The sequence below is a fragment of the Herpailurus yagouaroundi genome, unplaced genomic scaffold, assembly GCF_014898765.1.
Source record: "Herpailurus yagouaroundi ecotype Mexico unplaced genomic scaffold, PumYag 194, whole genome shotgun sequence".
In the NCBI taxonomy this organism is placed as follows: domain Eukaryota; kingdom Metazoa; phylum Chordata; class Mammalia; order Carnivora; family Felidae; genus Herpailurus; species Herpailurus yagouaroundi.
Window position 1 is genome coordinate 1,622,295 of NW_024412425.1, and position 15,107 is coordinate 1,637,401.

The 15,107-nt window shown below is 51.0% G+C and overlaps 1 protein-coding gene across 1 annotated transcript in view; it reads right to left on the minus strand.

The window, feature by feature from the left end:
• RYR1 (ryanodine receptor 1) overlaps positions 1-15,107 on the minus strand; it is a 118,707-nt gene that overhangs the window by 30,826 nt on the left and 72,774 nt on the right. The window contains exons 75-88 of the mRNA XM_040445607.1: positions 15,019-15,049; positions 14,831-14,934; positions 13,203-13,254; positions 13,000-13,068; positions 11,490-11,589; positions 11,129-11,208; positions 10,958-11,034; positions 10,053-10,126; positions 9,379-9,396; positions 8,195-8,275; positions 3,150-3,238; positions 2,926-3,054; positions 2,724-2,828; positions 478-559 (exon numbers count right to left, since the gene is read on the minus strand). Coding sequence (XP_040301541.1) covers positions 478-559; positions 2,724-2,828; positions 2,926-3,054; positions 3,150-3,238; positions 8,195-8,275; positions 9,379-9,396; positions 10,053-10,126; positions 10,958-11,034; positions 11,129-11,208; positions 11,490-11,589; positions 13,000-13,068; positions 13,203-13,254; positions 14,831-14,934; positions 15,019-15,049 — 1,091 coding nt within the window. The remainder of the gene's footprint in view (positions 1-477; positions 560-2,723; positions 2,829-2,925; positions 3,055-3,149; positions 3,239-8,194; positions 8,276-9,378; positions 9,397-10,052; positions 10,127-10,957; positions 11,035-11,128; positions 11,209-11,489; positions 11,590-12,999; positions 13,069-13,202; positions 13,255-14,830; positions 14,935-15,018; positions 15,050-15,107) is intronic.

A 15,107-nucleotide genomic window follows, 5' to 3' on the forward strand; every position in this document is an offset into this window, starting at 1 on the left:
AATTTTTTTTTCAATGTTTATTTATTTTTGGGACAGACAGAGACAGAGCATGAACGGGGGAGGGTCAGAGAGAGAGGGAGACACAGAATCTGAAACAGGCTCCAGGCTCTGAGCCATCAGCCCAGAGCCCGATGCGGGGCTCGAACTCACGGAGCGCGAGATCGTGACCTGGCTGAAGTCGGACGCTTAACCGACTGCGCCACCCAGGCGCCCCTAACATTTTAAAGAGTGCCCACGCCACCCACCTTATTAAGATTTCCCCGGGAATTCACAAAACTAACGTGTGTACAGTTGGCATATAATAAGTGCTCAGTAAGGGTTTACTGAGTTTGGTGCTGTGACTCCTTCATCAACCCATTGACCCTGACACGATGTGGGATGAAGTTGGAGGTTAGGGTCTCCTGGGTCTCCGAGGGCCATTCCCTGCTTGTCTGTATCTTTGTGCCCTCCCCTTACCCACGCCCGCTGGGCACTTACCTTCTAGCAGCGACAGCAACATCACCACCATGTCCTTCTGTAGGTCCAGCAGCTCCTTCAGCAGCTCGATCTGACTCGAGTCCTAGAGACCCCACACCCCAACCATGGGATAACTGGTCTCTGCAGAGACGCCTCCCCACCTCCAGCTGCTTCCGCCCCTCCTGACCCACCCCATGGGGCCTAAGACCCCTTTTTCTCCCCCTCTTACCTCCGAGGGGACCCGACTCCACACATGTTCCTCGGAAGCAGGGGAAGGGGCAGAGAGACAAGATTGTGGGGGTGGGGTTGGCACTTTGGGGGGTAAGCAGGCCCAATGGGTGCTATGTGGGGGCAAGAGCTGGCGGACAAGGAGGGCTGGGAGAGAAGCTTGGAGCTGAGAGAGACAGAGAGGGGCACGTACTGGGTAGGGAGACACAGCTGGGAAGGGGTGAGAGCTCAGCACTGTGCCTGGTTTATGGTGGCTGCTCGATCCATGTTTGTTGAGTGACTATGTGATGGAAAAAGCGAGACTCTGGGTTCAGGAAAAAGGCTGGAGGACTCAGCCACATGCCTTTCGGTGAACAATTTGGGAAGAATGTGGGGGCACATTGCCTCCCTAGTCGCAGTGCCTCATGTAGTGCCTACAGAAACTTCCTACATGGTCAGAGTTCTGTCTCATAGTCCCCACAGGTATTCTGTTGAGCTACATAAAACTGCTAATATGTGAGCATTTTTGACCCACCGAGTGGTCATTTCATCTGGTTCTACCTAATACAATGGAGAAGGGGGAAGGATGCTGGATAAAAGGCACGTAAGGCTCCTCTACCTGAATGCTCCTTCTAGAGTTCTAATTCTAACACAGTTCCAAAGCTCGGCATTCTGACTCTGAACTCCCAACGTTCCGGAATCTCAAAATCCAACTCTGTGGGTGCCCGTGGTGTGCGCCTGCCCGTGATGCACGAGGCAGCGCCCTGCTTCCGGTAACAATCCCAGTCTCAGAGCAAGTGGGGCTAACCCCACTTTGCTGGTTTCACAGGTGGGTATGTGACCAGATCTGGCCAATCAGAGCCCTCCCCTGGCCACGGTGATTGGTTCTGGGATGAGCATGTGACCCAATGGTCCAAACAGAGAATCCCAAGTGGGAGCTCCGACAAAAGAGGGATTATCTTCCCTCTGGAGCTGTTGGGGGGAGGGGGTGGATAGAAGTCTGGGGCACCATTTTTTTCAGTCCGGAGAAGAGCCTGCTTGAGAATGAAGCCAGAGAAGGCAGATAGTTCAGCTGACATCACTCTAGGCCCTGGATCTCTGGTGTGAACTGATAAATCCCTCCCACACCCCCACCCCGATTAGGCCATCACTTTGCATTGGATTCCCAGCCCATGCAACCTAGCCCTAGTCCTTGGCTAATGCAGCAGCACTGCAGGATGTGGAATTCTAGACTAAAATACCAGTACTCGCTAGACTTTGAAGATGACACCAATAACACAACTTCGACCGCACTGAAACTAAGGAATTGCTTTCTAAGTTCAGCTCCTTTCAAAAAGTCAGGTGACAACAGACAGGATTTCTGCCAGCCCCTGTGGCACCTTTGAGTAACTAGAAAAAGGCTCCCCTTCCTCAAGACGCTTCCTGCGGGGAAATTATAATACGGCGTACAGAGTACTGCCATCTGCTGGAACACTGTTACATTTATGCCGTTCAGGATGCGGATGGTACAGCCTCGAATATGTTTACCAGACAGAAGCAGAGCATGAGGCACTGACCAGACTGCAAAGGGGCAGGGGTGATAGGGGAAGGGTACACAGGATTCTAGAAATGGGAGAAGGACTCGACAGGGACCTTACATCATGGGTGCCCGAGATGGGCGTCATCTGCCGCAGGCAGAATAAAGAAGCAAAACACTCCTTCAGCCCCAGTCCCTGTTCTAGAAAGACACCCCCTTTCTATCCCCAGGGAGGTCAGAGTCTGAGAGGACCTCACCCCGAGAAAAGAACACCAACCAATCATAGAGGAACTCCGGGCCAAAGGGGGCGGGGCCCAAACGTCAAACCAATGGAAGTGTGCATGGGAAACCAGCCGATTGGTGGTGGCAGAGGAGGAGGCGGGGTCATGCAGAGAGCCAATCCAGAAGGAAGATGGATTTGGCCACCCCTAGGGAACTCTTCTGGAACATGTCAGGGGGACTTGGGTGAGAAACTGAGTTGGAAGTGAGCCGCTTCGGGGATGCCCGAGAACAGCTGCAGGAAGAACAACAGAGGGTCTCGAACCTGAGCGAGCTTCATCATCATGTGGGCAAACACGTGCAGGAATCCCACCACGGCGTCCCAGAGGCGGCTGTGCGCCAGGCTCTGCTGGTTCCCGGTGCAGGGGCCCTGGGGGCAGAGGAGCTGCAGTGAGCGCCAAGCAGGGCGCAGGGTGCGGGGATACGGGGTGGGGGAGCCTCGCTCCGCCCCAGAGGGCGGGTCCTACCTGGATGTACTCGGTGAGGCTGTTGAACACCTGTTTAGCGACCGACATGGCCTTGGAAAAGTTCCTCTTGCCCTGCTCCTCAATGACATCCTTGCCGGAGTAGTACCAGTAGAAGTCGCTGATGGACTCCTGGGGGGACCGACGGGGTGTGAAGGGGTGCTGGGGCCAACCGGGGCCCCACAACGCCCCACCCAGGTCACACCTGGACGGCCTCACAACCTCACCTGCAGCCGCAGGAGGTAGTCCACCGTGCAGATGATGATGTTAATGGTGGTCGTGTTCCCTGTCTGTGTCCGTAGGTAATTTTGGAAATCTGGGGAGATGAAAAGCCATTCGTTCATTGAGAGTCTGCCGTGTGCTAGGGGAGGGGGACAGTGGGTCGTTTATTCATTTATGCAATAGGTTTATTGAGTGCCTCTTGTATGCCAGAGGCATAGAATTGTTCTTGTTAGTTTATTTAATAAATCTTTATCAAGTACCTACTGTGTGTCAGAGGAAGATGAGGATCATTTATTCATTTATGTAAATAACTATTGAGGGCCAACTGCATGCCAGATATGGTGGAGGGTCAGTCATTTATTCATACATCCCCCCCCCCCCGCAAACACCTTTCTTGTGCACCCACAGTATAGCAGGGGGAAATGGAGATTCAGTCTTCCGTTTCCAAAAATGTTTATCGAACACCTACTATGTGATGGGGGAGATGGAAGATTGGTTATTTTTTCATTCATTTATCCAACAAATATTTACTGAGCACCTAGCCAAAGCCAGAAGAGATAAATATCTGCCATTTCTTTTGTATATTTGCTCAATATCTATTTATTTATTTTTAACGTTTATTTATTTTTGACACAGAGAGAGAGAGAGACAGAGCATGAGTGGGGGAGGGGCAGAGAGAGGGAGACACAGAATCCGAAGCAGGCTCCAGGCTCTGAGCTGTCAGCACAGAGCCCGATGCAGGGCTCGAACTCACGGACCACGAGATCATGACCTGAGCCACCCAGGCTCCCCTCAATATCTATTTATTGAGCACATACTATCTATCTGCTAATGTGAGATGGAGATTGGCCACTTATTCTTCGGTACTACAAGTTTATCGAGCATTTATGATGTGCCAGGCACTGTTCTGGGCCCTGGGAATACAGCAGTAAAAGAAAAAGTCCCTGCCCTTGTGAAGTTTATATTCTTGTGTAGTAATTTTTCAATCTTTTCTGACTGCAACTTACAGTAGGGGAACCATTTTACATTAAAACCCAGTACATGTGTTTAAACTGAAATTATATCCACATATACCCAAAACAGAAGTTTCACATACTCACACATGCGCTATGTATTCTGGTATTTTTTGTCCTGTGCTAGTCTAGTTACCTACAAAAGAATTCTGATCTCGATAAGGAGAAAAAATAGTTTCAAACAGAGAGGGAGGCAAACCATGAGAGACTTAAATACAGAGAACAAACTGAAGGTTGATGGTGGAGGGTGAGGGAGAAGGGAAAGTGGGTGATGGGCACCGAGGAGGGCACTTCTTGGGATGAGCACAGGGTGTTGTACGTAAGCGATGAATCACGGGAATCTACCCCGCCCCCCAAACCAAGAGCACACTGTATACACTGTATGTTAGCCAACCTGCCAATAAATTATATTTTAAAAAATTATCTTAACTCACTACATCCGTAGTCCTCAATCTCTCAACCTTGGCTGCATGTTAGAATCACCTGGAGGCTTTTCAAAGTCCCCCTGCTCAAACCCCAACCCTAGACCAATTAAATTACAGTCTCTGAGGGTGAATGAACACCGGGCTTTAGTGTATTTTAAAAATATGCTCCCCAGGCATATCAGCGTGGAATTCAGATGAGAGCCTCTGAAATACACGGATTCACAACCCTCTGGTGCATTGGTTCCCACTATTTGAAAAACATTCTTCGGGGCGCCTGGGTGGCGCAGTCGGTTAAGCGTCCGACTTCAGCCAGGTCACGATCTTGCGGTCCGGGAGTTTGAGCCCCGCGTCAGGCTCTGGGCTGATGGCTCGGAGCCTGGAGCCTGTTTCCGATTCTGTGTCTCCCTCTCTCTCTGCCCCTCCCCCGTTCATGCTCTGTCTCTCTCTGTCCCAAAAATAAATAAATGTTGAAAAAAAAATTAAAAAAAAAAAAAAAAGAAAAACATTCTTCTATGGCAAAAAGCTGATAACTGCTACAGCTGAGTGATGGGTACCATTTATTAGACCATTCTCTCTATTTTGGTTGCGGTTGAGAAGTTAGTAATAATAATAATTATAAACATGGGTTCACGGGTCGTAGGGGTGGTGGTGGTGGGGAATACCGAGCAGAATGATCAGGGTTGTGAGGTGGGAAACCTAGGCGGCTGCAGTCGCCCAGAGGAGATGCCTAACTCAGCTGATGACGACGTAATCAAGGAAGGCTCCTTGGGGGAAGGGACCTCCACTGAGGCAGGAAAGGTAAGTAGGAGTGGGCTGTATGAATTCCCAGCTGTGTGACCTCAGGCAAGTTATTGAATCCCTATGTGTGGCACAGACTGTGCCTCAGTTCCCCCATATGTAACATGGTGGTTACAGCACACCCTACTTTATGGAGCTCTTGTGAATTTTTAATGCTTTGGCGTACATAAAAAACTTAGGACAGTGGTGCCCGGGTGGCTCAGTCAATTAAGCGTCTGACTCTTGATTTTGGCTCAGGTCATGATCTCACCGTTTGTGAGATGGAGTCCCGCATCGGGTTTTGTGCTGACAGCGTGGAGCCTGCTTGGGATTCTCTCTCTCTCTCTCTCTCTCTCTCTCTCTCTCTCTCTCCCCCCCCCCACTTACACTGCGCTCTCTCTTTTAAAAATTTTTAATGTTTTATTTATTCTTGAAAGAGAGAGAGAGAGAGAGAAAGAGCAGGAGCGGGGTTGGGGCAGAGCGAGAGAGGGACACAGAATCGGAAGCAGGTTCCAGGCTCTGAGTTGTCAGCACAGAGCCCAACATGGGGCTGGAACTCACAAACCGCGAGATCATGACCTGAGCTGAAGTTGGACGCTTTACCGAATGAGCCACACAGGCACCCCCCTCTCTCTTTCAAAATAAATAAATAAATGCTTTTTCCAAATTAAAAAAAAAAATTAGGATAGCCATCTGGTACGAGTGCTCAATAAACATTAGCTGTTCTTAAAGAGGCTTAAAGAGTGCTGAGGTTAACGGCTGCACTTTGGAGCAGTGATTCTCAAAGTGTGGGTCCCAGACCGGTAGCCTCAGCATCTCCTGGGAACTTGTCAGAGACAAGAATTACTAGACTCCATCCCAGAACTACTAAATCAGAGAATCTGGGGCGGAGCCCTCAAATCTGTATTTTAACAAGGCCTCGAGGTGATTCTGAGGCCCTCTTAAGTTGGAGAACCACCTCTGTAGACCCATTTGCCAAATGATCAATTCATCAAATTGTGAAGGCAATGAAAACAAACTTCAGCTAAGTCCTTTGCACGTTCATGGCAATGTCATATTGCACAGGATGGCTTTACCAGCCCTTGAAAGGTTTTCCCCCCCAAAGTTTTACTGTCCATCTGACATCTATTTCATAATTGCTGTATCATAATCACTTCTATTTCATAAACCATTTTGCCTGGTTTCACACTGTAGATGAAGATTATGCTCAAATATTCAATATTTTAGAAGCAAATGTATATGTTTTCTAACTCCTTTGTGTTAATTTCAACTGGGCTATATGCCTAAATGTTCACATATACAGCTCCCCTCTCCCGTAAAAAGCTGTCAACCAAGAACATAGTCTCAGACATGTACAAGAGAAGAACCTGTTGTCTACTTCGAATGGCACCAAATACTCAAGACATGCGAGGCACCTGAGATTTGAAAGATATTTCAAATGTTTATTTGATTGGGCTAGTTAATGGATCCACGAATTTATGCAGAGGACTGGCTTGTAAATTTGGTAGGAGAGAGGAATTCCTCCCTTTAGCACCTTCTCGTTTCCAAATAATCATAGATCCAGGGAATAAAATTCATTTAAAACCCCAAAGACTGGGGCGCCTGGGTGGCGCAGTCGGTTAAGCGTCCGACTTCAGCCAGGTCACGATCTCGCAGTCCGTGAGTTCGAGCCCCGCGTCAGGCTCTGGGCTGATGGCTCGGAGCCTGGAGCCTGTTTCCGATTCTGTGTCTCCCTCTCTCTGCCCCTCCCCCGTTCATGCTCTGTCTCTCTCTGTCCCAAAAATAAATTAAAAAACGTTGAAAAAAAAAAAATTAAAACCCCAAAGACTGATTCCACCTTAGTTACGATTAAAGAAAGTCCTAGTCACGTGGCACAAAGGTATTTCATGAACCTTGAAGAAAAACTGGCTGTGGACATAAGAGCTTTTGAGAATGCAGAGCAATGGATCCTGCTTTATCCTTTGTTTGAACAGAGAAGAGTGTGGATTAAAGAAATTTACATATGAGTTACCTTCACGAACATTAGCAAATGGGATGCAGGTTCTATGGAAGTTAGATTTATGATTGCTTCCATTCTTGTCATGAAGCTTAGTTTCTGGGCAGTCTGTGGTTTCACAATTACCTGCTAAGTATCACAACCACAACCCTGAGACTTGCATATTTGTTATAGGAAATGGCATTGGGTAGAAAGTTTGCTGTACAGAAGTTTGATGGTCCCTTTAAGGCTGTGAGCTATGTATGTTTCACTAGCTTGCTGTGTCAGCCTTGATCTGGTTAAACCGCCTGAACCAGAAAAAAAGTTGGGGAAACTCTAAGTTAGGAAAGGATCTGTAAGGCCTTCCACCTTGGCAGAGTATTTTAGAAGTGAAATTAAGAAGTGATTCTAATAAACGCATTTTTAAATGCCATGTGATTTTCCCCCCCTCTACAAAACCAAAGTATGGAAATCTACTGCATCTACTTAACTCTGGCAGCTGCTGCAAAATGCCTGTGGAAAAATGTCATGCGGCTAATTGCTCATTTGGGCAAACTGATCTGGGGGCAGGCAGGTTTGGGGGCAGATTTCTTTTGGGGAATTTGGACTGGCTAGAAGAGGTGAAAGTGTAGCAAAGGGGCTAGATTCCAGAAATTCAAGAGCGATTTAGGAAGGTGGGTGGGCAGGGCTTGATAATGGCTGAAAATAAAGGATGGAGGACAATCGGGGCCAGGGCGAGTGGTGAGGCCACCTCTGATAAGGAGGGAGGGCCCTGGAGTTTAACTCAGGCAACCCTTCTAGACTGACCCCAAACCCTGGCCTCCTCTTCATCCACTCTCCCACCCGCCCCTCCTCCTCACCATTATTGTGCCCCTCGCAGAGCAATTGCAGAAAACGGAACAGATCTTGGGTGAACTCATCGTCTGCCATGACCTTCTCTCCTGGGTGGAAGAGGGGGGGCAGGGCCCAGAAAGTGTCAGATGTGTCAGGGGAGAGTGCACACATGCACACGGCCCTTGCACACTGCACACGCATGCACAAAGCACGGGTGCGCAGGGAGGAGCAGCCACCGCTTCAAAGACACTGTGAGGGCCACGGGCATCCATGACACCAGGGGGTCCCGATTTCAGAGGCATCAGCAAATGAAGACCTGAAGGGTCCTGAGTCATGAAGCTGGGGCCTCAAGTGTCTTTCTAAATATCTGTGTTCCTCTGACGTCACCACTTGTGTGCCGTCTGGGAATGTCTGCCTATCCAGCAGAAGTTCAGGCAGCTGGTATCTCCCTCAGCCCCCATCCAGGGCCACGGAGGGCGGAGTTAATGGATTAAGGGGATTGGAGTCAATTTCACGCAAAGGCTCTGAGCAGGAGGGGATTGGGCAGGGAGTGGGATCCAAAGCCAGCCAATTGGCTCAGATGCCTTGAAATCAGCCAATCCGGGAGGTGCGGGGGAGGGGCGTGTAAACATGGGCCAATCAGAATGGGCATCTGAAAGAAGCCAGTCCCCGTGGGCTCTAGAGGAGGGAAGAGAGAAAGGGAGGCTAGACAGGGATGGGCCAACCAGAGCAGGCGCAGAGGAGGCACGCACACCAATCAGAGTGGATGCTGGGGACAACCAATCCGGTTGGCGTATGGGAACCGCAGACTTGACCAATCTGGGGTCGCGGGCGCAGAGAGCGGGGTAGGTGGGAGTGGGGATTACCCCACCCCGGGACTGCGAATCTGGGTCTGGAAGTCTGAGAACATCCAGCTGGAAAGGGGTCTTTCCCATCATCTCTAGCTTCTATTTTACACATGGGGAAACTGAGGCTTATAGAAGGGAAGAGACTTGTTCTTAGTCTCGGGTATTGTTAGTGGCTAATCTGGGACCCGAATCTTGGTCTCTGGACCCCTGATCTCAAGACTTCATGCCGGCGGGATAAATCGCTGAAGGGTTCCTCCCTCCCTGGATGTCCCAGATCCTCAGCCCCCAGGTAGAGGGGGGCGGTTGCGGGTTAGAAGGGAGGGGTGCAGCAGCACAGCAAGGGGAATGGGCTGGGGAATTACCGTTCTGGCGGTTGATGACTGGGGCAGCCAACAGGATGGGAGGAGGGAGCAGGAAAAAAGGGAAAAAAAGAGACAGGAAGGAGACAGAGACAAACACAGAACAACAGTGACACAGTCAGAGATGAAGAAGACATCGACACGAAGAGAGGAACAACCACAGAGAATCAGACCGATAAGGAGACAGATGGAACCAAGGAAGAGTAGGAAACGAGGGTAAAAGCGGAGGGAGAGAAAGAAGAGGGAAGAGAAAAACAGGTGTACAAGTAGAGGTGGAGGGGCAGGAGGCGAGGATCAGGGCAGAAAAGTTAGACACGTCACAACACGGCAAAGAGGAGACTCGATTAACCCGGATTAGGGACATTAATGAGAACAGCAACCAGGGTGGGAGACTTGGGGCACGTGAAGGGCGGGGGTCGGTGTGGTGATGGGTGAGAGAACACAGGACAGAAGGACAGCCAAGGGTGGGGACCCCGAGGAGGGAGACCCGGGAGGAATGTGGGGGCAGGACTGGGGACCACTGCACAGGAGGTGGGAGGTGGGGTGGGGGTGGAGCTTGGGGATGGTTGTGGAGCGGAGGAGTCTTGGAGGAAGGGAGCTTTGGGCAATGTGGGCGAGGGGGTGATCCCGAAGGAAGAGGATGTCCCAGGAGAGGGAAGCCCAAGAGAGGGCCTCACCGGTTCCATCCTCGTTCACCATGCCCAGCCCCTCTGCCTTGTTCTGTCTCTCGAAGGCGTTGAGATCCAGGACGCTGTGCGAGGGGCGGGGGAGGTGGAAGGAAAGATGGGGAAGATGGGCTGAGGCCTCTGCCCTCTTTCAGAGCCCTGCAACGCCCCCACCCCCACCCCACCCTGCCGTTAGCGAGTCGAGCGAGGGCCACAGTAAACCAGGAATGAGCTGAAATCATCGAGAGGAAGCAGAAACAGAACTGGAAGAAGCCATGTGGCCGCAGCTCACAAGTAAGGCGGGGCCAGGATGAAATATGCACAAGTTGAAATCGGGAGGAAACAGAAACCCTCAATTAGCAAAGCTGGTGGGGGAGGGGAGGAGTCAGTTGCCAGAGGAGAACAAAGGCAGAGGTAGTAGTCAAGTTAATAGGGGTCATCAGAGAGAGCCCCAGTTCCCTGCTGCTTCAGTGCCCCTTGAATTCTCTACAAGCTTTCGGCTTCAGCTGTTCATTCATTTTTTTTTTTTTTTTGAAGTTTACTTATTTATTTTGAGAGAGAGACACAGCATGAGGAGGGGAGAGGCAGAGAGAGAGGGAGAGAAAGAATCCCCAGCAGGCTCTGCACTGTCAACCCGATGCGGGCCTCGAACCTAGCAACTGTGAGATCATGACTTGAGCTGAAACCAAGAGTCATGAAACCAAGATCATGACCCACACTGAAGTTGGATGCTTAACCGACTGAGCCACCCAGGAGCCCCTCCAACTGTTCATTCTTAAAGCCTCTCACTATTGTTATGATAATCAGCTCCCTGGTATTTGAGCTAGTTTGAGTGGGCCTCTGTTCCTGGCGGCGGTACCGAGTGGGGGCACAGCAACCGCAAAGAGCGTGACTGAAAGATGTCCCCTAGACCCTACCTGCATGTTTGCATCAGCGCCTGGATACTCTGGAAGAAGCCAACTTCCTTCTTGTCCTTCAGATAATCCAGCATTTTCTACAGAAGGGGTGGGCGGGGAGGAGGAGCTGGGAGTCACACAGGAACCTCCCACCCCTCTTAGATCCTCTTCCCAAGTCCCTTCTCCTGTTACCTGTTGCACATCAGCATTGCCTCCATTTAGGATGGAGATGCCCAGCTTCAGGGTGGAGGACACCATGGCGCCCGTCTCTCCTGCGGGGGGGACGGAGGGTCGCATAAGAGGGTCCACTCAGTTTGAGAGCACTGTTCTCCACCCACCAGAAAACAGCCATCCCAGGGTACGTGGGAGAAGTGGGGGGGCGGGGGGAGTAGCATGCCAGGGCGAGGGACGGGTGAGACATCGCGAGGCAAGTGGAATGTGTGAGCGCTGGCGTGCAAAGCACAGGCATGCGGGGTGGGCGAGGGTGCCCCGGGGTCCCCGGGGAGTGGGGACAGGATGCGTGTGCTCGGGAGGAGGGCCTGCACGAGGGCACCTTTGCAGGCGCTGATCATCTGGAGCACCATCTCCGCGGCTCCCCGGTTGTGCAGCCGCGCCTGCTGGTACAGGAGCCTCTGCTTCTCCATCTCTTTCTCCTGCGGCAGAGCCAGGCCCGCGGCGCCTAGTGAGTCCAGGCTCACCAGCCAGCCTTTCCCCCTCACAGCCTCATCCCTCACCCTGACCCTCCCTGCTCCAACCACACCTAATTTCTTTTCTTTTTTTTTTTTTTTAATTTTTAAAACGTTTGTTAAAATGTGAGAGAGAGAGCGCATGCGCAAGCTGGGGAAGGGCAGAGAGGGAGACAGAGGATCTGGAGCAGGCTCCAAGCTGCCAGCAGAGAGCCCGAGGTGAGGGCTCGAACTCACAGAACCGCGAGATCATGACCTGAGCCGAAGTCAGACACTTAACCGACTGAGCCACCCAGGCATCCCCACACCTCATTTCTTTAATTGTGAACTCCCTCTATCCCCTGGGACTGAAGTCCACGATTTGTCTCTTGTGCTCAGTGCGGGGCCAGACACGGAGCAATCTTAACCTGGACCCACACGTGGACCCCCAAGGGGGCCCTGAACAGGGGAAAAATTATATTTTTGTGTTTACTGCCCTCTGACTGAAACGGAGCATTTCCTTCCATTATAAATCATAGCAATATTAGAACCCCTGGTTTTGTCACCAAGAAGAACCACAGATGTTTCCATGCCGCGTTATTTTTGCAGCCATCTTAAAACACTGCTTATGTTCATTACTCATCAGTTACTGTAGCTACTGGCCCCACTGTGAAATCGTGTCATTTGAAGGATGCCTAACCCTAACCCTAAAGGCAGTTATGACTGTCTTACAATTTTTGAAACAATATTTTGATGGTTCTTTCAATATGCTTGTTTCCTCTGCTATGAATTCATTTTATACATTTAAAAACATACTTCTAAGAGAGGCTTCACCAGATGCCAAAAGGGACCCTGGCAGAAAAACGGTTAAGAAACTCGGGGAAATGCTTACTGACTGCCTTAATGATGAATGGATGGGTCAGCTGCGTGTTTACCAGCTCTTTCTCACTGCCTGGCCTTTGCACATGCTGTTCCCCCGATCTGAAACACCTTTCTCCTTTTCTTCATCTGGCACACTCCTTTTATCCTCCTGCTCAGACATCCTCTCCTCCGAGAAGCCCTCCCTGACACCCTTCCCCCACAGGGTGGGTCAGGCACCTTGCTTGGGCTTCCACAGTCCCCTAAACTCCCCCCCCCCCATGTCTCCCTGAGCTTCTTTGGATTCCCCGACCCTGACCCCTCTGCCTGGAGCTTCCCTCATCACCACCATGAATATTGTTGCTGTCTGCTCGATGTGTCTGTCTTGCCAGTAAACTGAGTCATTGCCGTGTCCCCAACATCACCTAGCACAGGGCTGGGCCCAGAGCACTACTCTGTGAACACAGGCTGAATGAATGAGGAATGACCGAAGGCAGGGTCCCTTATCCCTTTTCTCAGGGACCTCCTGATCCCACCTACCTCAAAGGAAACCTCAACTTCCTCTTCTTCGGCTTCGCCGTTCTCCCCTCCCTCCTCCAAGTGGCAGCTCTGGGGATGGGGCATCAGTTAGGGATGGCGGTGAACAGGGCAGACACCCCAGTTCACCCCCAGCCCTGTCAGTGGACAGGCACTGCAGCTGGGGAGAAGGGAGCCTGGCCTGGGGGATGGGGGCAGGGCCTCACCTTTGCCATGATGTCGGCATACGCCATATACAGGTAATCCTCGTCCAGTTTGCTGAGGAAGTAAGGGAGGAGAGAGTCAGGACCTGGTGGAGAGGGCCCCCATCTCATAACAGCTTCCGGTTTTCCTTTGGAGAGCCACGCTCAGGCTGTGTGGTTTGGGTGGGAGAGACTATCCACGGCCAGAGTGGGCGTGTGACTGAGGATGAGCCAGTTGGCATTTTCGATCTGCTTGGCCACCGTAATAAATAGATACGAGATGGTTATGGGATTCGTGCTGGTCCACTGGAACTCGTTCTGGGAGTGTTGCTGGAACTATTGGTAGATGTGCTCCCTTTCCACTGGGGTTGCCAAAATGATGTGATGGACACCTGGAGCTTCTAGGGCCATTTTGCCACCTGTTGGTTCATTTGACCACTATGACCTTCTTGGGTCTCCTCAGCAAAAATCATCATCATCATCATCATCATCATCATCATCATCATAATAGTAGTAGTAGTAGTAGTAACGGCCCACACCCATTGAATATTTACTCTAAGTTAGTCCCTGTTCTAAGTGCTTTATCTATGTATTAACAAATTAATCCTCACAATAATCCTATTAGGTAGATACTACTAGCCTCATTTTACAGATGCACAAAGATCCTTCTTGGCCAAGCCACACAGCTTGTACCGCGATTCAACCCTGGATAAATAACTCCAGAGTCATGGCTTTCCAAAGGATGGAAAACAGGACGCTCAGTGTCCCAGTGTCCCGTGTAGCTGGTGGTGGCCCGATGTCAGAATTCTGGCAGATGAGAGATGTACAGAAGCCCACCAAGGAGAGCGCCTTTTCTTGGATAAAAAAGGTCTTGATTTTGCTCAGAGGGAAAAAAAGGCTCTCTCTTTCTTTCTGCCTGGCATGTGGTCGTGTCTGGAAGTTCAGCGATCCATCTTCTGACCACAGGACAAAAGGTCGGAATGGCAGGGCGGAAAGCCCGGACAGAGCCCGGGTCCCCATCTGCCATCGTGCCGCCGCCCAGCCCTGGACTTTCTCCCTCCTGACTTCGTGGATGTGTGAAACATAAATCCCTATGCCTCTATTTCCTTATCCACAAAAAGGAACTGACGGTGGTATCCGTCTCGTAGTGCGAAGATTAAGTGAGAGAGTAGATACGTCAGGGGCCCAGCACAGGGCCGAACACATAATAAGCACTTGATAAATGTTGCCTGTTACTACTGTTCCCAGCAGCACCCTTGTTTTAGTCCCAAGACTGTCATTAGCCTGTACAAAGCTTTTGTGTGCATCAGAAAAAGCCCTCTTCTCCTTTTTTTCATCTATGGGAAATTTGTTATGACGTGCTGATTTCTTTCTCGTAACTTACTGATTTTGTCTGAGCAAGACACTTTCATCCAGACAAGCCTACACCGATATTGCCTAGGATGTGAACTCTTCAGAAGCGATGCCCTCGTGAAGTGCTCAGCCTGCAAAATGGTCCACGGTGGCCCTGCCTGTCCTCGTAAAGTGACATGGAAGGATGGGCTGTGGGGCTCCCCTAGGACACACAGGGTCTGCCTCGAGGAGCAGGGCGGTTGCTAGGGGCGGGGAGGAAGAGATTCCTTCCCCAGGACCGAGGTGGGGGCGGTCCTCACCTCTTTTCAGTCAGGGCAGTGCGGCTGAAGTGTAGGACCAGCTGGTGCAGGGGGTCAGGCTTCTTCTCTTCCACTTCCTCCTCCTCCTCCTCCTGCTCCCCAGCTTTCTAGGGGAGGGGTGGGGCTTGGGAAAGGGGGTTCTAGAGTCCCCACTTGTTTTCCCCACCACCACACACACACAACCCCGCTGTGGCTGGATTTTCTCTCTTTCCCCACATGCTGCACCCAAGCCAGGGGCCGCCACTCCCCATACCCCTCAAGGTGAAGGGCGACCCCC